Source organism: Cryptomeria japonica, chromosome 2 (assembly GCF_030272615.1).
Source record: "Cryptomeria japonica chromosome 2, Sugi_1.0, whole genome shotgun sequence".
Lineage (NCBI taxonomy): Eukaryota > Viridiplantae > Streptophyta > Pinopsida > Cupressales > Cupressaceae > Cryptomeria > Cryptomeria japonica.
The window spans coordinates 167,058,763-167,082,199 of NC_081406.1; the positions used below are offsets into that span (position 1 = coordinate 167,058,763).

Below are 23,437 nucleotides of genomic sequence, written 5' to 3' on the forward strand. Positions count from 1 at the left end.
TCTACTTTTAGGTATGTCTTTAGTCTTGGTAGGGGTGTGATCACATGGACTAGTAAGAAGTAGCAGGCGATAACTCTTTCCTCAATAGAAGCAGAGTGTTGGTGAATAGTTAAAGCAACATGTGAGACAGTATGCCTACGGAGGATACTTTTGGACATGAAAATGTCTCAAGCAAGTCCTTTGCCCTTGTTCTATGACAATCAAGGGGTGTTGAAACTTGTCAAGAATCTAGTCTTCTATGAGCACACCAAACATGTAGAGCTTCATTGTCATTTCATCAAACAACTTGTTGAAGATGGAACTGTAACCTTGTAGTATGTTTCGATGATACACACTGAGGCAACAAGCACATATACGAACGAAAGTACATGGCAATTTCATTAAGTACTTCTAAGATTAAAGCTCAAACTTTTTCACAAAAGCATTTGCACCATCTAGGATCTTGTCTCTTCTAGAGATTGAACCTTGTGACCATCTTTATAATATTGTCTTACTACTTTGAATTGTCCTTCTAACCTACAAATATAAGAACTTTACCCTTTTTCATATTGAAACAAATCATGGCTTTAGTATACATGTGCTTGCAAATAAAGATTGGTACTAGAACAATGATACTACCTTACTCTAGACCATAATCGTCACTAATCTTAACAAACACTAAGCCAAAGTGAAATGTTTAAGGACACCTTTTGGACTTGTCCTCTTGCTGAAATGACATGTACGTGAATTCATAGGCCTAGTCTATGAGTTGGGGACACACCTAGACTTTAAAATTTCTTCGTAATTGCTATTCTTTTTCAACTTTGAAAGTCCAAAAGAAAGTCTAGAAATAATGCTTTTATTTTCTAAACATAGGGGAAGAGCACCAGTAGCCGTCATAGCTAACTTCGCGCACCCACAGATCCTAAATGGTACATCGGATTTTGATTTTTGTTTTTTAGTTGTCTTCGTATGCGACTTATAGTTATTGATTTGGGTTCCGGGTAGTAACGATGCACTTTGTGTAATCAGTTATGCGCACAAAGGTCAAAAAGTACACATTTCAAAGTGTCGCCTGATACCTAACTAAAGATGTTCCAGTAACTGTCAACTCAAAATCGCTAGTACTTGTTGACAAATGTCCCAATAGTGGTGCACAAATGTTCCAATAGTAGTACACAAATGGGACAAATGTTCCAATAGTTGTGCACAAATGAGCCAATTAATTACAAAAAATGATAGGCTATTGGTACAAAACAAATTTATTAATGGTGTTTTCACTATGACGGCTATTGGGGGGTCAACATGACAATAAGGTGACGGTTATTGGAAATATGTTATCTATTGGTGCTCTTCCCCTATTCATTGTAATTTTTAACAAGAAAATGAGTATCCTTTCCTTTTGTGTACTTATAGATTTAACCTTACAACGAGAAGGTTGTTCCCCAGTTTCTGCATGTGTAGGATTTGCTCAACCACAAGGGAAGCACCACGTACACTACTACAATAGGTTTAATTTAGATCTTCTCGTGGTGAATCTTTTAGAACCTGACAGAGTGACACTAAGAACATGGTTATGAATTTATCGCCATGATGACTTCTTATTGCCTCTTGACTGTGTCAGATCTATAAATTATGCAAGCTAGTACAAGACTTGATTTCCCTGGCGAGCACTCCTAATGGATGGTGTCATATCATGATAAACCCCTGCATATTGAGATGTTCATTCTTTGCCGTCAGTCAACTCTAAAACACTGTCGACGTATATGACATTCATAGCTTTTTCTACATTGTTTTCTATTCGAAGCGTGAAAAGTTCTCAATTTTTTGTCCGCTGCTATTACCGATACTTCAGGATATCCTTTGAATTTTAACTATGGCAATCTATAAGGCCTATGTATGAGAAGCTCTCCTGTCTCTGTATACTGGTTTGGACTATCCAATGCTAGGCAGTTGTTGATAACATGTTACTCATAGCCTCTCTTTTCAATATATGATATTTGCTGTTCATTCTAACAGCAAGCTCACCTCATGGCTTTCCACCATATGTATTTTATGGTGTGCATCACTTATTTGTATGCTCTCTTCTTCACAACTGTACACACAGAGGCAGCAAGCACAGACACGAACGAAAGTACATGGCAATTTCATTGCTTTTCGATTCATTTCATTCCACTTGTTTGGCTTTGCATCTTTTAACCCTCTCCTTTTGCATTTGACAGTCGAAACGTTGCGGATAATTTTACAGAAGCTGGGTAAAAGAGATTGGAACTTTACCGGAGATCCCTGTCTAAACTTTCAAGAATTCCGTTGTGATTATTGTGACAAGAATAATAATGTTTGTCATGTTACCAACATGTATGTTTAATCTGGTTGTCATATCACCAACCTCTATGCTTTTAAATGTTTTAGGATCATAAAAGCTCTTATTTTCTGTTGTCATGTATCTGGGAGTTTATTTTACCCAACACTTAGCTTTCGCCACCGGGAGTCGATCTTCCTAGGAGATGAATATTGAAGAGATGTGGGGTAAATTAAAATCTCATATTACGAGAAGCTAAAAATATTTGTTTGTGCTCCATTGGGTATTGGATCCATTTTTGGGTATGGAGGCAACAGAAGATATTCATATTGTTAATATTTTATTGCAGAACACTTCCAGGCCTAAATCTGAATGGAGTGCTTCCACCAGAACTAGCCAATCTATCACATCTTGTGGGACTGTAAGTGAGCTCTATTATATTTTCAGAATTTCTTTTGGGCCAAAATGGTCAAAACAGGTGTATGGCAAAGCTTTGAAAACAATATTGATAGAATTCACTACATCTTACTTATAGGATCATGATATATAATAATATAGGGATAGCTTAAACCGGTAGTGTTTGTTCTGTTCTCCACTTCCGTGGAAGCTAACTTTGGACCTTGCATACACCTAAGCAATATACTTAGTTTAGTTTGTAACTGTAAGGCGACCTTCCAGGTTTACAGTCTGTCTTATTTTGCGGGACTGTAAGCGAGCAATATTATATTCTCACAATTTTGGCGTTTGGGTTTAATCAAGCTTTAAAAAATATCAAAACATAGGTGTGATAGCAAGCTTTCCAAGAGACTATTGATGGAATTCACCATACCTTAACCAGCTTAATCACAGAACCAGAATATAGGAACAGCTTAAACAATGACTGTTTGTTCTGTTTTCCACTTCTGTGGAAACTAACTTTGGAACTTGGGTACTTAATCATTAATTTACTTTTGTTTCTAATTATCAGGCAAGCTTCCAGGTTTATCATTTGTCTTACTACATAGATTAATCCACTTTTCTCTTATACCTTTTTTTGGGCTAATTATTGCTGTTCTATTGAACAGGGATATCTCGGACAACTATCTCATTGGCTCAATACCTAAAGAATTTGGTTCCATGCGCGCCTTGAGAAATTTGTAAGTTCTATAGATTATTTTTTCATACTGAGTACCATCATGTTGATGTGTTTCTGATTCAAATTCTTGATTTCCTGATCAGAACTCTCTCAGAAAATCTCTTGTTTGGTCCTATTCCAGAGGAGCTCGGAAATCTTGCAAGCTTAGTTGAATTGTAAACCCCTCCCTCTCTCATACTGGTTTAGTTGCATTTGAAAATGTTTTTATAGGAAGAATCTAAGAGTTATGTTGTTTTCATTTCCATTAATGTCTGAAACTTGTGAACAATACAAAAAATATTTGCTCTGCAGAAGCCTTTATTCCAATAATCTTAATGGTACGCTTCCTCAAGAGATTGGGAATTTGGCAGCACTGCGGAATATGTATGTATCAAATAATTTGCCAAATTTCAACAGGAGCTTATCAAGTCCCACGAATTGTCTATCCACTTGTTTTAGCAGAAACCGATGTTTTCTGTCACTTCATTTATGTTTTGCCGAAGCCTAATCTGAGTGACATCTCACGCAATTATTGTTCTCATTTCTTATGCAGGTATTTATCTTCAAATCAATTCGTTGGAGAGATACCTCCAACATTAGTCAAGCTACAGAATCTGACAGAATTGTAAGTACCCATGTTCTTTAACATATATTTCTTCATTACAGAGAAATTACATAAGCTAAAAGATGTTAACTATATAATAGAAATGCTTTAAGCAGATTCATATAAATTTACCTTTCATGGTGGATACAGTTTTGCATCTAGCAATGGTTTCACGGGTGAAATACCAAATTTTATTGGGAAGTTGATCAAGCTTGAAAAATTGTGAGATTACTTGCATCTTCTGAGAATTTGAAGCTTATGCTGAGATTTTCTCCCAATTCTTTTTCTCATCAGGACAGTAAGACCAAATGAAACAACATAGTAATATACACGTAAGATCTATTTTAATTTCTGCACCATCTACTGTTGGAGATTAATAAATTGTGTTTTTGGCAGGATACTTCAAGGAACTTCTTTGAAGGGACCAATTCCTTCATCTATTAATAATTTAATTAAAATGAAATATTTGTAAGAATTGTTCTGCTTTCGTACCTTGAATATGTAAAATGGATTCTAAGATGGACTGAAATCTGCTACGACAGTAAATTGTATCTCTTTCTATACTCTCTTATTCTTTGAATTTATTTCCTGCTTGCTTAAACATCTACAGGTTGGTCACTGTGTAGTTCTTGCATCTCTCAATACGTTCATGTTAATTAGTAATGTCTATTCAATCATATTTACACTTCAAACATTCACAGGAGGATAAGCGATATAGCTGAAGGTGGTTCAAATTTGGACTTTATAAAAAGTCTCATAAATCTGAGGGAAATGTAAGGGAAATAATGTTCTTAAAGTATCCTTTTCTTTGAAGCATACAGCCTTTTTTAAGTCTATATCCTTTAAATTTTTATAACTCTTATTATAACCGGGCTTGTTGCAGAGTTCTAAGAAACAGCAACATCACTGCAAAGATTCCAGACATAAGTGAATTGACAAAATTGGAAGCTCTGTAAGTTAAATTTGTAAGCTTTGAGGTTACATGTATCAGAAATGTATAGTGCACTAAATATTTTTAGTATATTCAATAATTTTAAACTTCTATCTATGGAAGAAGTTCTTGTTTTGCTTTAAAAATATTTTATTTCGTCACTAGAATTTATTTTCTTTTAAAATCTCCTCTTTGCTAATCTAGATAAGAACTATTTTACAAACAAAAACGTATAGACAATCCTGGGTAGGTCAGAACTACACAATACAGACATGAAACAGAGTAGTAACGCCATAACACATTCTTTATATGCATAAATGTTAAGAAATATACTTAAGTAGATCACATGCAGCAAAAATGGAAGCGATACAAACTAGCAGTTAAGATAATCCTCTGCATTCTCTCTTGCAAGGATCAAGGAAGGAACAATTTCTCTGTCACATCATGTACAGTTGTGAACTGTTGTCCTGTTTGGAACACATCTTAGAGATGATAGTGCACATTCTTTGCAGGGGCAGATTTATGTGTCATTAGCTGTTTTGATGTAGCAGATTTTTGTTTGAGGACTGGGCATCATGTTGTTGATTGGAGAGCTTCCTAGAAACATTCGAAGACAAGGGAATGTGATTGCCTCGAGTGATTTGTCATAGAGAAGGTTATTGTCACTAGCAGTGCTTGGTTTGCCAATCTTTCTAAGCTGACCTGGCAGAAAACATGCAAATTTCTACATTTTCTTCTCAGAGGGGGTAGCTTTTAAGCCGCGCAGGACAGGAGCCTTGTCATCAAACCCTAGTGGCTACAACATTAAAATCCATTTCCTCATTGCAATTGTGAAAGGTTTTTTGGCGATTTCAATAGGTTATCAGATTGGTTATATTCCATGTATATATACTGCAGATGTGCATAGTTTAACTTCCAGATTTTTTCAATATTACTATTTTTTTCTTGCATACATCTTGTGAAGGGGCCCAAGCTCATAAGAGGGACTCTTCTCTATCTCAGAGTTTGGTTATGTAAACAATACCATCTCTAGAAGGCAGTCTCAGCCATTTTTAGGGTTGAATTCACGCTATATGACAGAATTAATCTTTTATTGATCTGAGATCACATTTGGTACAATGGACTTGGGAAGTGGACGAGAGGAAGAAGTGGATTTTCTTGATTACTCACAAGAGTCAAGACCTTTATGGAGGTGAGCAGATTTTCCTAAAAAATGTGGATTTGATCGTTGGGTGGAATTCAAAGATGATAGGGTTCATTTGGTTAAGGAGATGGTAGGTCATAGATGTAAAATGACATCAAAGGAGGAATTTTCTTTTGAACCTTTTGGAGGGTTGATCTCATTGGATGGAGATTGAGAATTTTTGAAGGTTAGAATTAGGAAGTGTCTAATAATCTAGAATATCTTAGGGCAACATGTGGGAACTTAGAGGTTGATTTTATGGAGGGATCCTTGAGAGCAAATATCTTCTTGGACTTTGTAGTATTGTTAAAATTATAGAGGTAGTTGTTGAACCGGTGTGGAGGAAAACAAAATGGAGTGTGAAGTTTAGAGAAGACCATGCTAATCTAGTTTAAAGAGTTGAGATAGTGATGAGTCAAGTTGTAGATAAGGAAGAAAAAATCTTAACTAGGAGGTTCTATGAAAGATTATATTCAGAAAAGGGTAGTTGGGAGATGGTTAGAATAGGTTTGGGGCCCCCTAAGTTATACACTTTATTTTCTTCTTGGTGTGAGGCTAGTTAGCTTACTCCTTTAGGTCGATTGTAGATAAAGGAAGAAATATGCAAAAAGGATGGTGAGAAGGATCACTCCCTTGTCCCTGAAAAGATTATTTCTATCCTTTAACCTGCATTGTGATTCCAAAGTTTTTTAACATATATGGGGTCAAATTGCTTGTATTATCTTTAGAATTGTGATCTTCTAAAATTCTTTTAGATATTAGGAGTTCCTTGGGCTCATTTTTGGACTAGGATGAAAGAGCTCTTAAGAGCAATAATCCTTCATGGCAAAGACTCTAGTGGGCATGGATCTTTAGGAGAGACTCCCTAAGGTGATCAAGATTTCTTGCTAATGATTTGCATCATGTCTACACTCTTAAGTAATCTAAGGCGCCCTTTCATTGTGATCAATGCCATACTTATGACCATCTTGTTGTTGACTATTCTTTGCATTCCACAAGATAGGTTTGCAAACCTAAGATTACAAACTTATAAATGTCAATAGAGCCAAAGGAATTCCCAGAATTATTAATAAAGTTGACGAGGATAAGTACAATGTCATTTCCAAGGACCTAAATTGTGTGAAGGGGAAGGTGTATTTGTGGCTAGGGGATGGCTTTGTAGATGAAGTTGCTACCATTATAATAAAGCTTCGTGATGAGGGAACTAAAGAGGTAAGTGTTGTCATTTTATGATACCCTTGGTCCATCAGTGAGAACCGATCAAAGATATGTTCCATGGACCAACACTGCCCCAATTGATCAAGCACAAAACCAATGGAAATGTGAAATGCTCAAGTGTTCTTTCGTCATGAAGTGAGCTTCGAGCCTTCCCCTTTCCCCTTGCATCTTGCCTTCGCACCTTGTAGTCTTTTGGTTCTTTCTCTTTCCCTTCCTTCTGGATTCCGAGATTCAAGGAACTGGTCTACCCCTTCCCTTTTGGGAAGAGGTATCACATCTCCCTGAACACTGAAACCCAACCTTTCCCTTCCTTTCAGATTTCGGGATTCAAGGAACCAGTCAACCCCTTCCCTTTTAGCAAGAGGTATCCGATCTCCCTAGACCCAAAAACCCAGCCTTTCCCTTCCAGATTTCAGGATTTGTGGAACCGGTCTACGCCTTCCCTTTTGGGAAGAGGTATCCTATCTCTTCGAACCTCGAAATCCAGCCTTTCCCTTCCTTCTAGATTTCGGGATTTGGGGAATCGGTCTACCCTTTCCCTATTGGGAAGAGGTATCATGTCTCCCCGAACCCAGAAACCTAGACTTTCCCTTCCTTTTAGACTTCGAGATTCGAGGAACCAGTCTACCCCTTCCCTTTTTGGGAAGAGGTATCTCGTCTTCTCGAACCCTGAAACTTAGCCTTTCCCTTCCTTCCAAATTTCGAGATTCGGGGAACCGATCCACCCTTCCCCTTTTGGGAAGAACTATCTCGTATCCTCAAAACCCGGACTTCCCATTCTCCTCCCTCTCATCCCTTCGATCTTTGAGGTTCCCGCCTCCTCTCCATTGCAATGCTTTCCTGAAGGTTCGACATCTAACCTCTGACGACATCAACTCTTCTATATGGCATGAGCAACACTCAAGGCTCTTAATGCTCCACTAACTCCTGTGACCTGTCTACTTTCATTTATGGAGCTACAGGGGCACACTTAATGTTTTTTGCAAGATTGCCATCAAGTGGAGTCCAAGGCCATGCTTATTTATGGTTACTTGATGACCTTCATGTCAAGTTTGTATGCTTTGACCTATAAATGTCAAGAAATCCATATTCTAGAAGTAATTTTCTTCTTGGGTTTGCCTTGTCAGGGTATGGATGGGTTTCTTGCACACACAACCATGTTAGATTCTTGTACTTCTCTATCTTCCCAAACTAACATTCCTTTGCACACCAGGGTCAAGGCTTCCTCCCTTTGACCATTGATCTCTTATCAGTGACCTATTTGCTATATATAGGCTATTAAGTCTCATTGTAAAGGGTTCTCTCCCTACTGGCTTGAGCTACTTTATGCTCTTTCACTTTCTTGAACATTTGTATATTTCCTTGCAATTCTGCAATTGTAAGTTTGGCTATTGGCATGAGAATGAATCGAAATCATCATTCTTGCCTCTCTTCAACTTATACACATTATATATTTCTTTCCTTCATTATAAGTGTATGTTTGTGGCTTTCTCTCACATATATATTGTGTTAACTTGTTCTTGAGTGTGACTTGTGGGAAACCTTCTCCCCTTTTGACATTCAACAAATTCTATCCTCCATACATGCATTAGGGGTCATCCACGCAACTAAAGTTTGTGCATCTCTAGGGTATTTCGATTGATTCTTTGTCATTTTGAGGTGGCGAGATGAACATCTCTTATCTTGGTTTATCACCTCCTTTCATTTTAGCATTTTCTTCTTCCCCTTTACTTTTGCAAGCTGTTAGAATAGTTTTAGAAGTAGAATTTGGAGTGTCGAGTTGGTTCAACACCTATACGTGGATTGAGAAGGAAGTCGGTCTTCTCTGATGATTCAACCCCTTGCTCAAGATCCCACACTTTGAGGTTGTTTCCATGTTTCACAAGGTTTGTTGAGTTGATAGCTCAACAAAGGTGCAAACTTTTGTGACAACAAAATCTAGCATGCCCAATGGGACAAACTTCCAACCTTCATGCTAAGGATTTGGCGCTTCTCTTAGCATCTTAGCCTTTGAAGGCAGTCAATATTCAAGCTCTTGGAAACTCTAATCATAGATCCGGTCTCTTGTTCATGACCTAATGTTGATTTCATGCCCAAAACTCATACAAGGGCATCTTCTAGAGGTCATTTCCAATTTTCAAAACTCTCATTTTTAAGTTTTGGAAGACAAAGAGGTAGACCTTCATTGTCACCAGTTAGAGGTGTTAAGGTTGCAAGCACTCCATCACCCAGGTCTCATTCTACCCCTCCATTTATAAGACCATTGCAATCTAAGGCTCCCACCACCCACATCAATAGACCATTGTTTCACATAGCCAAAAATTAGGCTTTTATTACCTTCAATTGGGGGAGTCCTCTCATTTTAACCCAAAGAAATGATATACCAATGGCTGCATTAAAGAGTATACCCTATTTCATTACTGAAACAACTACTACTCCCATATAGCACTTTCAAGACATTGCAAACATCTGCTTCGTCCATAATGTCATCGAGGATGATGTTGTTGTTAGAGTCTTGGCCACATCCTTGAAAGGAAAAGCCTTGCAGTGGTACAAGGGGTTGCAACCTAACTCCATTTACAATTGGGATGAGTTAGGGGAGAAGTTATGTGAACAATTTGAAGACAAAAGTGATCATCTATCACTTGTAGAGCAACTGACTACACTCACGAGGGCATCTCATGAAATCATGGGATACTTCAATTTTAGATTCCAAAAGACATGGGATAGGATCCCTGCTCTAGTAAAGCCATCTCCCAATCATGCTTTCTTGTATTATCTAAGAGGTCTCAATAGTGAGTAGCTGTCATGATACAATCAATGGGCGGAACTTCTCTATTAGATGCCAATGATATAGCCATAAGGGTAAAACATTGTCTAATTCAAGTTGGGAAGATAGCTACAAGGCTGTCAATGTCTCTATTCCCAGAAGCTCCCAGTTGAACACAAGATGCCATTGAGAGGGGGGGCAGGGGGGGAGGGTGAATCAGTGGTTTCCAATCTTAACCCTTTTAATCCTAAATGTGAATACCAGTTAGCATATCAAAGACCAAGAGCACATACCGATGAGATAAGGGAAGAGAACATTATGCAAACACACAAGGATTCATCACATAACACCAGATGTACGAGGAAAACCCAATGTGGGAAAAACCTCGGTGAGAAATGCTGTTGGAGTCTACTGCTCCAATCCAACCTCACAATCAACAACTATATTACAATTTTTAGGGCACCAACCCAAGGAGCACCAACCCCTACATCAAGCACCATCTCAGTGATTACAATGAATACAAACAATACAATAGTTATAACCTGATTACAAATGAGTTTTGTAACCTCTGCAAATCATAGTTAAAAAACTTTGCGAATACTTGCAAGACTCACGAGTACTCGTGGGTCATTTGCTCAGCTGAGTCACTCACGGAAAGACTCGCAAACATAAAAACCCAATGTATTTAAATGTAAAATTAATACTATGATACTATGATGTTAAATTAATACTATTATGACTTAAATAGTTTTCTATTAATATATGTTTATTCTAATATAGTTAAAAAATAAATTTAATGACATTAAATTTATATAAATGTGTGTTTGAAGAATATTAAAAAAAAATACTTTCAAATGTTCAATAAAGTTGCCGAGTTTTTCCCCGAGTTTTTGCGAGTCGAGTTTTTTGAATATTTTGTGCTTGCCGAGTCCGAGTTTTTCAACTATGCTGCAAATAATCTCTCTGTTGGTTTAACCCTACTCTGATCTCTACCGGTTCTCTGCTCACTTTGTTCTCTGCTGGTTCTCTGACTCCTCTTTGCTCATTGCTACTTCCTTACCGGTTCAGACTCTACCGGTTTGATGGACTGTCAGACTCTGCACTTCGTTACTAGTTACTCTGCTTATTGGTCAAACCCTATTATGTGTTATGTCGGTTCTCTGTTGACATTCACTCTGCACCGTTTCACTCTCTGCTGCCTTCTGCCAGTTCTAGCACTACTGGCTCACTTAACTGTTAAGCTCAGTGACAGTCTACAGGTTACCTTAACCTCACCGGTTAAACCTTTGTTAAACCCTGTTACCGGTTATGCCTCTTATCGGTTCTCTCTCCAGGCGTTCAGTCACTTCTATGTTTGTTGATGGACTCTTTGACTGACAAACTCTCTGATTGCGCTCACTTCACCGGCATCACTCTTTCATACAACAACACGCATCTTCAATCTTCAGTTTGCATATTTATAGCCAAGCTTTCCCGCCAAAACAAAAAATCAAATCTTGGTGCACTAGGGTATTCTCTACCAACCACGAGACTTATCAAATCAGATCGGATCATCTATCAGAGATGGACAGCTTGTGACAAATCACACAACACTGCCATAACTTACCCTTCTAGTACACATTTTCTAACCTGGGCAACCTGTTTTGTCGGCCTTGCAATGTCAATCACCATAAATGATCTCACACTAGTCATCACCAAATCCGATCTGCACTTGGACATCCTGCATTGATCATTGCACTGGAGATCTTTGCCTTTCAATCTGCATCGAGCCGCAAACCTCTGCACTTGACCCATGAAAGTCACAGTCGACATTTAATATCGACCTACCCATCACCAACCTCGCCAAAACACACTTCACCGACTTTTGTATGTCTGCCACCTAGAGTCCATGTGTCCTCTTTGTCAGTATCCACCTCAGCTCAGTCCACTGTGTCGGTTTAAGCTCAGTCACCGACCAACATACTACTGCTGTTCATCTACCAGTTCAACTTCCATACCTGTTATGCATTAACTGGTCAACCTTCATGCCATCTCTCTCTGTCTTGCTGGTTGGATCACATTTGCCCGGTCACCAAACTTAGACACATGTCCATTTGATAGGACCTCTTCACTTTGTCTCTTTTGCTCACTTACCGGTTGACATACTTACCGGTTGACCACACTCCTGTCTGCATACCGGTAACATCCATAGGGTCACTATGTCAACAATCTTTAGTTGTGTCCAACCATTGCAACATTAATCTCCATATGATCTTCTAGCATAGCGATAGACATGTTTACTGTTTAACAGTACATCTGCCTGCACATCGGTGACACTAATCTCAGTCTGCATTCTGGTTGACATCAGCATCCCGGAGTAGGTCCATGTCTGCAGATGCAAAATCCTTCCTTCTCCTTCATCAACTCATACCTCATCTCAACCGGTTTGTCAAAGGGACAAACTCATCGCTTCTTATCCTTCCTCTTCTGTACCGGTAGCTCTCTCAACCGGTTTGTCAAAGTGACAAGCTCATCACTTCTTATCGTTCCTCTTCTGTCCTGGTAGCTCATCATGCTTACTCTTGACTCGGTGCATATCTCTCTTTTCACACACCTGAGGCATCTTTATGTTTCACTTTGGTCATCCGGTGTGAGCTCTCAATCACCTGCCTTTAACTTCTTGACTAACCTATCCTGAAGAGTTATAATGCATTCCATGCATGTTGAGAGATAAGCTTTGTATTACCACTTACTGGTGGGAGTAGATCCTTGTCACCTGTTGGCCAATATTTTGCTCTCTCTCTGCTTCCGGTATAGCACCTATATGACTTTGCTGTCATTGAGCAGACATATCTTCAATCAGGCACATAACTTGGTAGACATCCCCTTTGTCTACCTTACTAACTTGCAACAGCCTAAACTCTGTCGGTCATATCTTCATCCCGTGATAACATCTTCATCTGGTAGGAGTCCTACTGTATGACATCCAACTGCATACTGGTTGCCTGCACTTTCTCCATTTGCTCAACCTTTCTTTCTTACCGGTCACATGCTTGCCGGTTGGCAACCATACATTGCCAACACATCACTCACCGGTTGGCATTGCCATAATGCCAATGGTCTCCAATGCCTATTCAACGGTTAACACCAACTTATGTCTCCAACATTAACTTGTATACTGGTGACTTCATTGACCACAATGCCGATTGACATCCTCTTCTTACCGGTGACAAGCTATACTGGTAACCTGCTATACCGGTTGACATCAATGACAACACAATGCCAACATTCCTACCCAACAACCCGCTTTGGCTCCTATTCCAATTGCCTCTAAATGTCAACTATTTGTTGATGTGTTTTTTATGACAGCATCCAACATGGAATAAAGTTACCAACGGTTACCTTACTCAATCTTGATGAAAGCGCGATTGTATGCTAAGATTGCAGAAAGTTCAAACAGTTGGCTCCAAGGTTCCTTTATGCAACGAACGTGACTCAGTTGGCTGATGTGATATGCTAGTAATCCAAGGGGACTTACATTTGGATCGTTCTTTCACTTCTTTGTTGCGGTTAGAACTTCAAAAATAACAATTCTGTGATGGAACTGAACTAAAATGGACTAAAATTAAAGGGGAAAGGGTTAGAAGGATCTAAATCTACTAGTAAGGGCAATGATATCAATGGATAGTGCTCTAGTGGAGAAATTTCAAATAAACCAAGCTCTGCTTCGCCAAGATTAACTACAACTCCGCAAGAACCGGTGCAATCTTTTGAGGATGTTGAAGGATTTTCACATTGAGAAAGTGCATTTGAATACCCAACATGGTGCAATCCAAATGACTATTCACAATCGAACTTAGCATAAATTTGGGGGTTTAGGCTAACTTTGCATTGCCATCTTATAATCAACAAGATGTAAAAAGTATGAACCATGGAAATTCATCAAACACCATTTCATTCTTCATTGAAATCAAAGCACTTTATCTAACAACTAAGAAAATAAAATTCTACTCTAAGTGAGGAAGGTGAAACCATGCAAGTTTTGATAAAAAAACTTAAGTGGACACCATCAAAGAACAATGTTTCATTGTTATTATCTCAAAAAACTCATCGCAACAATTTCATACAAATCTCCCTCCTTTACAAATGAGGGGGTCACCCCTTTATAGGCTTCAAGCCTTGAGGACATGCAAACCCTAATTAGGGTTTTCCCTGAAAGATTCCCCACACATGATACAACAAGGTCATAATCAACAATAAATGCCCATTATGCCCATATACAATTAATTACATTCCTGCCAAAAATGGCATCCACTTGTGCATTAAATGCACCATCACCCATTAAGCTCACCCAATAAATCATAAATGCAATAAATGTCTCCATGCAAAATCGCCCCCGATGCCACAAATGCACCATCATCTCCACATGCGACGACTGCATGCAAAAGGGATTCGCCATAATGCCTTAAATGTGACAGCTACATGCAAAAGATGCTCCATTAATTCATCATGCACTGACCTGGCTGCCATTTGGCGAGAAACCCTTGGAGAGAGAAAACTTTATCTGGGAAGCATTTTCTTGAAGTTTTGATTTTTTCTTGTTCTAGAGGAGATTTTTTATCAATTTTCAACATCTATTTTTTAGGGATTTTTTCAATTTTGAGTTTTGGGGTCTAGGAGAGATAAAATTCTCACAAATCTAAATCTATCATCGTTTTGAAATTTGGATGATTTTGATGCCCGAAAATGGATTTTTCAAAATTTTACCCAGGGGAATTTTCTTGTTTAGTTCATCCTTGATTTCAAATTTCCATGCCTTGGAATTCAACCTTCAATCTTGGGCGCTAGAATGACCCTATGGAGGAATTTTCTTTGGAAGGAAAATTCCTTGACTTCAAATTTCCGTGCCTTGGAATTTGATCTTCAAACTTGGGCGCTTGAATGACCCTGTGGAGGAATTTTCTTTGGAATTTTGAAATTTTCCTCCCAGATCATGTTTCTGCATTTTCTACTTGTCCTAGAGCAATTTTAGAAAATTAGACTTTCCTTCCTTGATGCCATTTTGGCGCCCATTCCTTTCTTGGAGCACATTTTCTCCATGGTGAAGGAATTTTGATGTGGAGGGAAAATTACTCCTTAACCCCATTTTGGTGCACAATCTTGACCTTGATTCTACTTTACCCTTGAGGAAGGAATTCCTTCATACCTTAGCCAAATTTCACATTTTCCAAGAATTCTGTCTTGTAGGAAGGAATTTCCAAGAATTCTGTCCTATAGGAAGGAATTTCCAACACAGTCAATTTTTCACTTTTTCCAAGATTTTTGTCCTGAAGGAAGGAATTTCCAACACTTAGTCAATTTTTCCACTTTCCTAGAATTTTGTCTTGGAGGAAGGAATTTCCAACACTTGTTCAATTTTTCCACTTTCCTTGAATTCTTCACCTTGGGCGCATTTCTTCCTCGAGGAAGGAATTTTTTGAATTCTTGAAGTTTTCTTTATGAACCTTGATTTTCATGTTCTGCTTCCAACCTTAGGCGCATTTCAGAACTGGAGAAGAAATTTTGGAAATTTGTTCCTTGAGGAAGTAATTTTTTTTGTGCTTTTTGAGTTCATCTTGTTCGGAAGAAGCTTTTTCATCAATTTGCCACATTTCCTATTTTTTAAGAATTTCTTAAAATTTAAGTTACAGGGTCCAGGGGAGAGAAAATTCTCTTATGAATCTAAATCTATCATCATTTTGAAATTCGGATGATTTTTTATGCTCGAAAATGGATTTTTCAAAAATTTTCCCAAGGGAGATTTTCTTTCTTAGTTCTTCCTTGACCATTGATTTCCATGCCTTAGAATTTTTTCACTTCAACCTTGGGCATGGAAATTTCACCTTAATGGAGGAATTTCCATTTTCTTCACGATTTCCATGAAACCACCATCTTGGCGCCCATCTTTCTCCTTGGGCGCTAAATCACCTTGGGCAAGGAATTTTGGTTTTGAGCATTTTTCCTTCATCACCTCCATTTAGCACCCTGATGCACACTTGGGCATTATTTTGCTTGGATGAAGGAATTTCAACATCTTTATCTTTTCCAAGGCATGCTCATTTTGGTGCCCTCAATTGCACCTGGGTGCCGAATCATGGTGCCTTTGGAGGATTTTAGGAATTTCTTGGTTTTCCATGGCATCTTCATTTTGGCGCCCAACCCTTGACTTGGGTGCTATTTTCACATAGTCAAGGAATTTTCCATTTTTTCAACTTTCCTTGACTTCTTCATTTCAGCGCCCATACCTGACCTTGGGCGCTATTTCTCCTTAAGCAAGGAATTTGACTTGCTTCTTTCCAAACAGTCAATTTTGAACAGTTCCAGATCAAGATGTCATATCTGGAATTGAGGAGATTTTCTCACCAGACTTAGAAGATTTTAATGCTTTCCACTTCTGGAATGGATGTTCATACAGCCATTTTTTATCCATTTTGCTTTCTTTTTGAAGCTTCTGGATTTAGAAATGTTCAAGAATGCTTGGTCTTCAGTGTTTGCTTGCGAAGAACTTGCCACAAATAGAGTTTCCCAAAATAGGAAGTGTTACTAAAAATAGAAACTTACTAAAAACAGTAAGTTTGATTTTTGGCAAAATTAGACAAATCTAGGAGGTAGTGAAATCCCTAAAAAATAGGAACTTTATAAAAATAGATAGTTGCTCAGAATTCGCTCAAATTTCACGTTTAGGTCCCTTAAAGGATCCTGATTCCAATGCAATGTTCAGTTTTTCCAAAACCCTAAAGGAAAGGTCTCAAATCCAAGTCTGAAGGATGAAACCCTAAAACGGACAAAATAGACTCCAGAGTTAGCCAAATTTGCTCAAACGAGCTGCAAGCTTGATCAAATTGACCCCAAAACACTTGCAAACTAAGAGAAATGACGAGACTGCCGCGAAGAGACCCAACAAACAAAAGCCAAAAGACTGAGAGGGCCTAAAAAGTAGGGGGTCCCCATTTGTAATGGGGTAATGTGCGAAAACATCACAACACTATCCACATCCACTTCATCCTCAAACGAGCTCCATGAGGTCAAGACTCTATTGCAAAACTTTGGCAATGAATTGGTGACACTAAAGAGGCAATAGGCTCAACATAGTAGGCCTTATCAAGCACAAAATCAGAAATACCAACAAAATAGGCCACCTTTTCAAGGGCAAAACCAACGGAATCATGCAAGGCCCTTGAATTGTGTGAACCCTATAGCTGCAAGTAACTCAAAGGCAATAGTTCTGATGGAAAACAATCCCACCCAAGAACACGATTGGTGTCAACCATGCAATCAACCATATAGTCAAAGTGCATGCCAAAATAGAGAGTTTGTTCAAGCTCTAGTAGTGCAGAATGAGCCAAGCACCTCTAGCTGACAATATGATACAAATCAGTCAAGTGTTGGCAATCAAGCTCATATACAAGCAGATTCTACTTTTGTCAATTGGCAAGAAGCATAATTATGTGGTATAAACTAGACAAATGGGGACACTATGCTACAATACACAAGGACCAAAAAAAGAACAGTAGAAGGTGTCACACTTGCAATAGCAGCCAAGACTCCAACGAAGCTATCTAGGATACAAGTTCGAACGTTGTTTCAGGAAGTAAGAGGCAAGAGCCTTAGGTCGCCCCAATAACAAATTCGGGCCTCCTTGTTACAAAGGGACCTTCAAAGTCAGCTGGTGTTCCTTTCAACATATTGGACCAAATGAAGAAGACCACCCTCAATGTCACTATGTGGGAAGCCCTTTCTATCCCATCTCAAAGGGATTTGCTTAAGGAGGCATTGAAGGGCATCAACCAATCAAATGATGAGGCAGCGGTTAGGAAGAGGACAGTTCCAACCAATTTGGTACAACTTGGGGAGGAAGGAGATTCAAGCAAAATCAGTAAGCCTTGTCCTTTCTATCTCTCTTGAATCATAGGGGATAACTTAGTTCACAATTGCATGATAGATTCAAGATCCAGTAGCCCAGTCATGCCTAAGAAGGTAGCCGATCTTCTTGACATAGAATATGAACTTGTGACTAAGGGGGTTGTCCAACTAGATGGCACCTCTATTAGGACGGCAGGGGTTGTTAAAAATTTGAAGTTATCCTTGCACGCATGATCTAGCTGCACTGTCTTGCAAGAAGTATCAGTCATTGACCTCCTTGCCTTCTTTGCTATTTGTCCATCTAGAGACTTCACTGCGAAGATAGGCAGATGCTTGTCTTTTGATTGGTCCCACATGCTACTTCAAACAAGGCATGGTACGAAGGTTACCATAAAAGCATAACCCATTGCATGAAACCACAGTAAGCCCTACACCCCCAACCCCATAAACACAAATTGCACTTTGCATGAGGGGGAAGACTGTATTATCCGTGAACCTGCCATTCCTCTAGAGGAGGTTCTTGATTGCTTACTAGATGAATGGGCCAATGGTTTTCAGTTTGATCCATTAGTTGAGACTGAGGAGTATTTATGAGGAGGATACTCCTATTCCTAACCTCATCAAGACACAAGAAGATTTGGAGGGGCTATGGAGCATGTTTTTTATGGTTCAAGAAACAAGAATGGTGCAGGGGTTGGTATAATGCTTGTTTCTCTTGAGCAGGAGAAATATTTCTTTTCTTTTAGGCTTCATTTTGGTTGCACCAACAATGTGGCTTTGTGTGAAGCCTTGATCTAAGGTCTACAACTTGCACAAAGAAGAAAGATTAGATCTTTGCAAGTATTTGGGGACAGTGCATTAGTTGTTTATCATATCAGAGCTCAAAGCATAACAAAGAACAACTTACTCAAATCATACAAACATAGGGTTTGAGACTTGATTGAAGGATTTGAGGCCTTCACCATCCAAAGCATTCCTAGGAGTTAGAATAAACATGCTGATAGGCTTCTAGTAGTTGGTGCTTAGTTTGACATACTAGTGCATGTTGCAAGCAAGAAGGAACAACACATCAAGCTTGTTGTGGGGCCTGCTGTCCCAAACAACCAAGCAAATTGGCACGTATTCGAGAGTGATCAGCAAATTGTTAATTTATTGCAAAATAAAGTAGAATTTTCTGCTAAAAATCAGTCTATGCTGCAAGACCAATATGGAGATCAGATCATGCTCAACTCCAACAAGTTGCTTAAAGGTCTAGTTACCTTGGAGGGCATTTTCAACTTGGATGATCAACAAAAGAGGAAAATGAACCTAGCTACAAAGAAAGGTGATTATAAGCTAGTTACTGTTACGGAGGGTAAGTCACTAAACTTGGGAAGGGTATGTTCCTTAACTGAGCAAGAAGCCTTTTTTAAGCTTTGTCAAACATATGATGACATAGTTGCTTGGACCTATGAAGATTTGAAGGGTTTTGACCCTAGCTTGGCCCAAAATACTATAGAACTAGACACAAATGCAAAACTAGTTAGACAAAAGAAAAGGCCAATAAACCCCAAAATTGAGCCACTAATGAGGAAGGAGTTAATGAAACTCATAGAAGCCAATATCATCTTCCCTATCAAACACTCCTCTTGGGTGGCTAACCTTGTCCCTGTAAGAAAGAAGAATGAGGAAATCAGACTATGTGTAGACTTTAGGGACCTCAATAGAGCCTCCCTTAAAGATCATTATCCCCTTCCCTCCATGGAACAAATCCTACAAAAGGTCAGTGGCTCAAAAAGATTTTCATTCTTGGATGGGTATTTAGGCTACAATCAAATTTTTTTGGTCCAAGAGTCAGATCAATACAAGACCACATTTACAACTAAGTGGGGTACTGTTGTGACGTTTTCACACATCGCCCCATTGCAAATGGGGACCCCTACTTTTTTGCTTTTTAGGGTTTGTTTTCTAGGTTTTTTAGGGTTTTGTCCATTAGCCTTTGCATTTTGAGTGCTGTCGGGGAGATCAATAGGATAGCGAGTCCGGCTTGAGTGATGTCTTGATCCTGAAATTTGGCTAAGTCTGAAAGTCCTGATCCTGAAATTTGGCTAAGTCTGGAAACTGAAAAACCTCAAAAAACTAGATTTTGCAATATAACTCCTGGAGGTCTGAAACCACTCTCAAACATCCTGAAAGTATATATGGAATATAACTTAAAGTATAAGAAAGGAGAAACATAGAGGGAAATGTCACTTATACTTTAATGTTATATTCCATAAAAATTATCTTGATAGAGAGTTCAAAAGGTCAGAAAGTGCTCCCATCCCTCTCCAAGGGTCCAGAGTGAAAAGCGCTCCCAGCCTTCACTCAGGATCCAGAGCGAAAAGCGCTCCCGTCCCTCTCCAAGGGACCAAGGCGAAGTGCTCCCGTCCCTCACTGAGGGACCAAGGCGAAAAGACTTATTTGAGCCATTCCTGGCCTTGTTTGGTTAAATTGAGACATCAAAGATATGGTGAAGGACGAAATGAACATGATAAAGCATCCAGACTTGATTGAAAACGATGAAATGATGAAGTTTTGGCCTAGATGGTCAAAAGTGCTCCCATCCCTCACTGAAGGACTAGAGCACTTTTCTTTATATGCACAATTTTAGACCTCTATTGGACATTAACTTCTATTCATAGCATTAAGTAAGATGAAATCTTCCCTAGCAAAGGAATTTCGAGGTGGAAAGTGAGACAATTTGGCTTAGAACACAAAAAGTGCTCCCGTCCCTCACCAAAGGACCATCCCACTTTTTCTAAAAATACAGATTTCTAGCAAAGGCAAGGCAAGTTGCGTGATTGAAATGAATGAAAGAGGGCAAGATTCATCCATTGAAGATAATTTGGAAGACTAGCAAAGGACGAATTGGCTTGTAATTGCAAAAGTGCTCCCGTCCCTCACTGAAGGACCGTGCCACTTTTTCAAAAGTGCTCCCGTCCCTCACCAAGGGACCAGAGCACTTAACATGTTATCTTGCCTTTCTCACCAATTTTGGACAAATTGAGGCCAAGGCGCAAGTTTGAAAAAGTGTTTAAAATGCCTTGAAGTGGAATTGAGATGCGAGAGTTGCAAATTTTGACGACAACTAGCAAAAGTGCTCCCGTCCCTCACCAAGGGACCAAAGCGCTTTTTCCAAATATGACCATTTACCTTGCATTTTGAAATGATATTTTTATTACCAAGGCTCAAGATGGTGTGAAATGTGATATTCTACGCCTTGAGGGTAAATTGAAGATTAATGTGATCAAGAATTCATGCAATGGACTCAAAAGTGCTCCCGTCCCTCACTGAAGGACCGTGCCACTTTTTATGAAAACAACTAATTTCCTCCGAGATTATGCTAAGGCAAAGTTGTATGAGATGGGAAGGATCTTCTAAAACATGGTGAACAAATGTTTGACCTCAAAAAATTGAGAATCCTAGCCTAAAAACGAAAAAGTGCTCCTGTCCCTCTCCAAGGGACCAAAGCGATTTTCCAAAAGGTGCTCCTGTCCCTCTCCAAGGGACCAGAGCGAAGTTATTGACATTCTTTATTTTTGCCATATCTCAACGTTAACATCTTCCAAATCGCATTAGAAGCTAAATTTGCCAACTTCGAAATATTTGAAAAAATTAATTAAATTGGCATTTAATAAATTAATTTTGGGCCTCAAAAAAATCGAATTTCTATTATAAAGGCATTTAAAATTAATTTTTGTGAAATAAAAAATTAAAAGTTGATCGCACAAGGCATTATTTTGCCTTTATTTGCTAGGTCGGCCTACTCCTTTTGAGGTTTTATTTATTATTTCACCTTTTATTTGCTTAGTCGGCCTCATGGTTGAAGAAGGTAAGCGCTCTATAAGAGGGGAGTGTTGTGGACAAATGCAAATCATTCATTCATTGTTTTAAAATGCGAATTGGAGGAGCAAATTGGAGAGGCGAATTTCTTGCTAGTTTGGAGGATAATTTCTAGATTTTTGAAGACATTTGAAGGCGAATTTCCAGATCTTGAAGAGGCTAGTGGAGTTTATTCTTTTCCAAGCTAGAGGAGGCGCAATTTGTTCAAGAGAAGGCTTTGATCTACACTTTGCCTAGCAAAATTCATCTATTTTTTTACATCATTTCTTGGAGTTTAAAACTCAAGAGGAGGTATGGCGAAATCATCTTGACGCCCTTGTTCAAGGTTTGATTTTTTAGACATTTGTTTTGGAAAATCTAAGTATTACATGGTTAATTAGGAAATGATAACTCAAGATTTATCATGAAGTTTCCTAATTAAAATCTTAAATCTTCCTTTTAAGTTTAATTTCTACACTTCAAGATATATTATTAATTGTGAAATGTTGTGTAGGTATCAAGATGGCGACTCCCAAGCTCGAAGGATCTACAAGTCGGAAGGTTCTCCTCAAGGAAAATCAAGCCAAATCAAGGATGGTCTCCTCCAAGAAGATCAAGCAAGGACAAGGGCGACCTCCTCCAGTCTAGCATCGACAAGGATGGCTTTCTTCGATCAAGCATCATCAGGATAAGGGCGACCTCTTCCAATCCAGCGTTCCAAGGCGAGGTACATCATCATCTTGCAAATCAAGGACACAAGAAGTCAAAGCAAAGGGTTCGTTGAAGAAGCAGATAGTTCCAGAAGAATTAATTAAGGCTAACTTCTCAACGTTACCAAATTGAGTATCAACCAAGTGTCAAATGAGGTGGCATCCTAGTCATCACTTCTCCAGTCAGTGTGGTCCACCTCAGCATGTCCAGATTCAATGTACCTAACTCATGGAAGGTGGCACAAACTTCGATGTACCTACCTAGCTATCCATTGGTGGAATTTTCCAGAGAGGACATGTGTCCAAGCAATACAATTTTGTCATTGGTCAAGCATTAAATGTTATGTAATGGTTGTAACAAACCCTAATTAGGGTTTTTATTGTTGAATCTTGGCCATTGATCTCGAATTGATCTAAGCCGTCGAATTGTATTGTGGGCACTATATAAGCCCTGGCATTTCATTTTGTAAAAGCAGTTAGAGAGTTGGAAGCAGTTAGAAAGGAGTTAGTGAATAGAGAGTAGTTAGCTAGTTGATAGAATAGCAATTAGAGTAGAGTAGAGAGAGAAGGCAAAGATTGTTGCCAAGATGTTGTTGTAAGATACTTGTAAAACTTCATTGAAGAAATGGTGAAATTTATGGGTCGATTCGACAATTTGCATGGTCTTTATACTTCTCATATTTGATTTCATGTTATTAGATGAGTGCAAGAAATGTGCTTGATTGATGGTGAAATTCGCATATCCATACTACTAGCAGTTTGTTGATTGCAGACTTGCCTTGTGTAGTCAACTGGAATCATTCAGCTTAAGCTTAACTTCAATTGTCGCTTCTTCATTGACATGCATCAGCTTGATGGTGTCTATGCCTGTAGTGATGATTTGAACATCATAAAGCTTTCCT

At 38.8% G+C, this 23,437-nt stretch overlaps 1 protein-coding gene across 1 annotated transcript in view; it reads left to right on the forward strand.

Moving 5' to 3' along the window:
* The first annotated feature begins 1,454 nt into the window (after positions 1–1,454).
* The window catches only part of LOC131065966 (probable LRR receptor-like serine/threonine-protein kinase At1g53420), a 95,445-nt gene continuing 73,462 nt past the window's right edge, over positions 1,455–23,437 (forward strand). Inside the window, exons 1-11 of the mRNA XM_058000580.2 lie at positions 1,455–2,113; positions 2,202–2,337; positions 2,631–2,702; positions 3,346–3,417; positions 3,500–3,571; positions 3,708–3,779; positions 3,949–4,020; positions 4,150–4,221; positions 4,396–4,467; positions 4,701–4,772; positions 4,883–4,951. Of these exons, the coding sequence (XP_057856563.1) occupies positions 2,011–2,113; positions 2,202–2,337; positions 2,631–2,702; positions 3,346–3,417; positions 3,500–3,571; positions 3,708–3,779; positions 3,949–4,020; positions 4,150–4,221; positions 4,396–4,467; positions 4,701–4,772; positions 4,883–4,951 (884 nt within the window). The 5' untranslated portion in view covers positions 1,455–2,010. The remainder of the gene's footprint in view (positions 2,114–2,201; positions 2,338–2,630; positions 2,703–3,345; positions 3,418–3,499; positions 3,572–3,707; positions 3,780–3,948; positions 4,021–4,149; positions 4,222–4,395; positions 4,468–4,700; positions 4,773–4,882; positions 4,952–23,437) is intronic.